Raw genomic sequence first — 4,290 nt, 5'->3', positions numbered from 1 at the left:
TGTACTTGAACTCACCCTTGGTGACACGCGCCGGGATTTCGCAGTAAAACTCGTCTTTATACTTGAGCAGGAACGAGGAGACATGGAAGCCGTAGAGCGTGATCTCCTTCCCGAAGACCACTGCCATATTCTTCACCGGCGTCCCCTCACCATTGTAGCCAGTGATGTAGCCGCACTCCTGCAATGGTGGGTGTTCAGCAGAGCGGGACGTATGTCTGAGTGACAAGGAGGCTTACCACCAATCGGGCGCGCTGTGCTGTGTTTGTAAGAGCAGCATTGAATGACTCACTGCCGACGTTGTCCCAGTAGACATTGATGGGGCCCTCCTTTGCCAGTACATCAGCTGTCTTTGTCTTCTTGTAGTTGAACACAACATCTGCTCTGAGGCTCTTGACGAATGCGACCTTTTCATCAGAGCCGGCAGAGGTGATGACCTTCATGCCGTTGGTCTTTGCGAACTGGACGACAAGTGAACCGACCGGCCCAGATGCAGCTGTAACAAAGGCGGTCTCACCCTTCTTTGCCTGGGCGTACTCTCTCCAAGCCGTATAGGTGGTCTGGCCAGGCATGCCTGCAATACCAACATATGCAGACCACAGGAGACCTTCCTTGTTCTTGAGAATGCGGGAGTCTTCAAGGCCGGGAAGTATGAAGTATTCTTGGAAGGCTGGTAGTGAATAGGTGAGATTCATCAAAAGGTCACAGGATAACAGGAGACTCACGGAAAGTGTCATAAAGGTGATCTCTGGCCTTGACACCCTTATTCTCAGAATGCACTATGACACCTACGCTGAAATTGGCGATCGGCTGGTTCATATCGAAGTGAGGCTGTAGCAGTTGTGGTTAGGAGCTGATATACCGATACAACATGTGATAGGTGCGCACCGCGAAGCCATAATCCTTGGGGTCCTGCATCTTGTCACGGAGGTAAGGGTTGATGGAGAGGATGAGGGTTTTGATGAGAAAGCTGCTGTTAAGGGGAGCATTGTTGAGATCAATTGTTTCAGACTCATCGTAGATGGTGGTCTTGCCAGGCTCAGAGTAGCCTTTGCATGCAACATGGGGTCAGTTCACGAGCTTGGCAATGTGTAGATTTGTAGATACTTGCCTGAAGGAATATCATTGAAGAGAATACGACCGTTCTTCACTGGGGCCATTTCTCGTCGCTTGGATTGTTTTGTAGGCCGGTCAATGGACTGTTGTGATGACTTGCTGGCTACGTCGCAGAGACCCATTGATATACCCCCACAGAACCAGTTCTTAGGTCAGCGCAGTACTATCTCCAAAGGCAGGCAGTCCGTGGAGAGTGTATTGTGTATTGTTGCCAATGTCATCGGCTGTTTCAAATGTATTTCAGAGTTCAAGGATTCATTTCTATGACAAAATATCATGCAAAGAACGTTGCCCCATGCAGATTTCATCAGAGTGCTAAATGCTCTATAGCATGTCATCTCCATCAGAACATACTCACACATGGCAGATTGGGCTGAGTGGTCTCCAGCAAGCGCACCAAGCACTTGAAAATCTGTGGTGATCTGAACCATTCCGTTCAAGATACTTCCCTGGACGCGATTGACCGCGGCTCACCCAATAAAATGCTTAATGCCCTGTTTAGCAACACCTGAGTTTCCAAACTCACGTGGATTGATGGGCTCAGACTCAAGCGCTTATGTGACTTTGACGTGACCGTTTCATGACTGTGTGTGACAACTGTGAAGCCTTTGCCTTACCTTCGTCGCACTATTCCTCTTCATATGACCTGCCGAACTGCTACTACTACCCCTCACGTTCAGCATTCACCTGGGATCTGCTGGCGGCATCTGCGTTGTGCGTGTGCATGTCCTCCCCAGAAGTATGTGCACTCTTAGCTCGACTTCCTGCTTCCCACTGATGAACCAACCTGCAGGCTGTCTCATTCTTGTTTCTCCTGCTGCATCAATGTCGTGCTCACCACTGCTGTAGTCGAACCACCCCCTCCCAATAGTTTCTGTCACACTCTCCACCAACGTCGAGCCACAGCTCCACATACCATACCTGACGATACTCTCCTAGATGCGTCGAGACCACGCACGAAGTCCTACGTACTTGTAGATAAGTGAGCTCAACACTAATCATGAACCTGAGAGTGACGCTTGTATCACCAGGTGCTAAACTTTGATTTGTCCGAGTTTCGAGAAAGCTAACTGCACCACACGACCACAATGCGCAGAAGCCAGCAGAGCGGTCTGATTGTGGGAAGTTCAATGAGGTAGAGATGAGGCAGTAGATGGCAAACAATATGGTGTGGAAGATACGAGGTCGTGAGGGCATATTAGTATGGTGCATGTTGTTGACTCTGCTGGCTTGTTGTCATAAACTCAACGGCGCTCTTCAGTTATTCCTAACATCAACGCTGGTATCCTGCTGTCAATTTCAAGTTTGCTTTTGCTCTGTATTGTCAGTGTGCGTAGTGGACTACTGGCTCTTTACAGGCCTGAAATAAGACCTTTACTGCCAACTGATGTTGTTTGCCGAGATGCTGCGGTCTTTGACTCATTCAACATGGCAAGATATCCTAAATATCTCGGAGAAAACATGGGTGCTCTTTGCTCCCGTTCGTTATATCTACTCTCTTCATTATCTACCCTCCATTCCTTCCAGCATTCAAATGTTTCTACTTAAAGGTTCTGGATAAGATAATCCTTAGTACCGGAAACGCGATGCGTTGCCACTAGTGCTATTAGCTGGGTTTGTTCCTCTTGCTCTTAATGTCAGCACACTGTGGAGCTCTTTGGGGCATGACATGAGGCCGCGGTATACCAGAGCCACTACGTGCTCAGTGGGGCTGTCAGAGGTCCTGCGCATTGGAGAGTTGCGCTATGTTTGAGTCAACCGCATGAATTGTAGGCGACTAGATGTGCAGAGCGAGGAAATAAACATGATACTGAAGGTAATCTGGGTTAGTTGACCTGACGAGGGATGCAGAAGGTCTAACGAGTTCATGTGGCCCTTCGCTTCAATTTGCACTGACTCTTCTCATATGATGTATTGGACAGCTGAGAGCATAGCCTGAAGCAACTTGACTCGCGCGAGGTGCGCCAAGCCATTGTCTCAATTTTCCCCCCTTCGCTGCCTGACAATGAATTGCAGTTGCCTCATATCTACGGGACTGCAAGCTCACTTGCAGGCTACCCAGCACAATGCCAGCTTGGCAGCCATGGCAACCAAAGTCTACCGGGTCGGCAGGTGCATCCGAGAAGGCAGGCAGCGTCAGATGGATGCTGGGTGCGTATTCCACCGCTTAGCGCACGTATTTATGGCTAATAGTAAGCTACCACTACTAGTCAAGGTCGGGGAGCTTAATGAGGGCTGCGTCGAGTCTCCTGTCCAGATTTGAGATGTACCCTGCAGCAACCAATTCTTTGCCTGGTTCGCTGTGTGTCCTCTGTGGATAGCATCTGGCCCCGAAGAATACGGTTGATTACTATGTGACATTCTGATACTTTGCGGCCACTGGTAATGTGTGCCTAGTGGCGTGTTCTTGTCTCGCACACCCATTAATGCACCCACTGAAGTGACAAGTACTGAACGTCTGAATGCCGTTTGCCTATAGATCTTCAGAGCGCGTTCAGTCGGAAGTCTAGAACGTCTGTGTGCGGCAGAGGGCGCGCATGTTTGCATGTTTGCTCAGGATTGCAAACTCAGTTGATAGCTGCCAGCACCCGTTGCTTCTGCAGACAAGCCAGTCAAGGGCTTCAAGCACAGGAATAAATATTGACTGTAGCAAAGGAGCACTAACGCCGTAGGGCTGCTGTCTTTTACACCAGACACTTCGGATGTGTGTAGTTATGGGGTGGTGGAGATGGAGAATATGCTGCAAGGCCATGTCCTTATGAACCTTGTACCCACGAGGCAAATAGACGTGCGCTGCCATGACTTGGCGCTGTAAGTATGTCGTCCTTTGTCCACCCACACAATCACACTCATACTCACATTCTTGCACCCTGCAGACCTCTTCGCATGTATATTCTCGCCCCAAAAGATGTCACAGACCACAGGAGCTAATCTGCCTCCTGAAACAGTGTCACACATTCTGAACTGTGTCGCGCCAGCTTATCTCGAATACATGATTTAGATAAACGTCGCCTCCCTAAACGTGGTCTTGTTGCGCCCAGCCTTGTATGCAAGTACTGGTTCGAAGCCATCAGACCTATTCTCTTTCAAAATCTCGCGTTGCTCAACATTGAAGATGTACGGTTCTTGAAGAACATCGTCTGCAGTCCTGAACTCACAGCTTCATCCCTGTCCTGA

General features: G+C 49.3%; 1 protein-coding gene across 1 annotated transcript; it reads right to left on the bottom strand.

The window, feature by feature from the left end:
• Positions 1-15: 15 nt before the first annotated feature.
• Positions 16-1,211, bottom strand: PHACADRAFT_261502 (uncharacterized protein; the record flags this gene model as incomplete). Its single annotated transcript, XM_007399114.1, has 5 exons — positions 1,109-1,211; positions 886-1,046; positions 723-828; positions 237-667; positions 16-178 (listed from the first exon to the last, which is right to left on the bottom strand). Coding segments are annotated over exons 1-5 (910 nt in total), but the record flags the coding sequence as incomplete, so codon positions are not given.
• Positions 1,212-4,290: the final 3,079 nt, after the last annotated feature.

Source organism: Phanerochaete carnosa (genome assembly GCF_000300595.1).
Source record: "Phanerochaete carnosa HHB-10118-sp unplaced genomic scaffold PHACAscaffold_8, whole genome shotgun sequence".
Classification (NCBI taxonomy): domain Eukaryota; kingdom Fungi; phylum Basidiomycota; class Agaricomycetes; order Polyporales; family Phanerochaetaceae; genus Phanerochaete; species Phanerochaete carnosa.
This window is presented reverse-complemented; position numbering and strand designations above follow the sequence as displayed.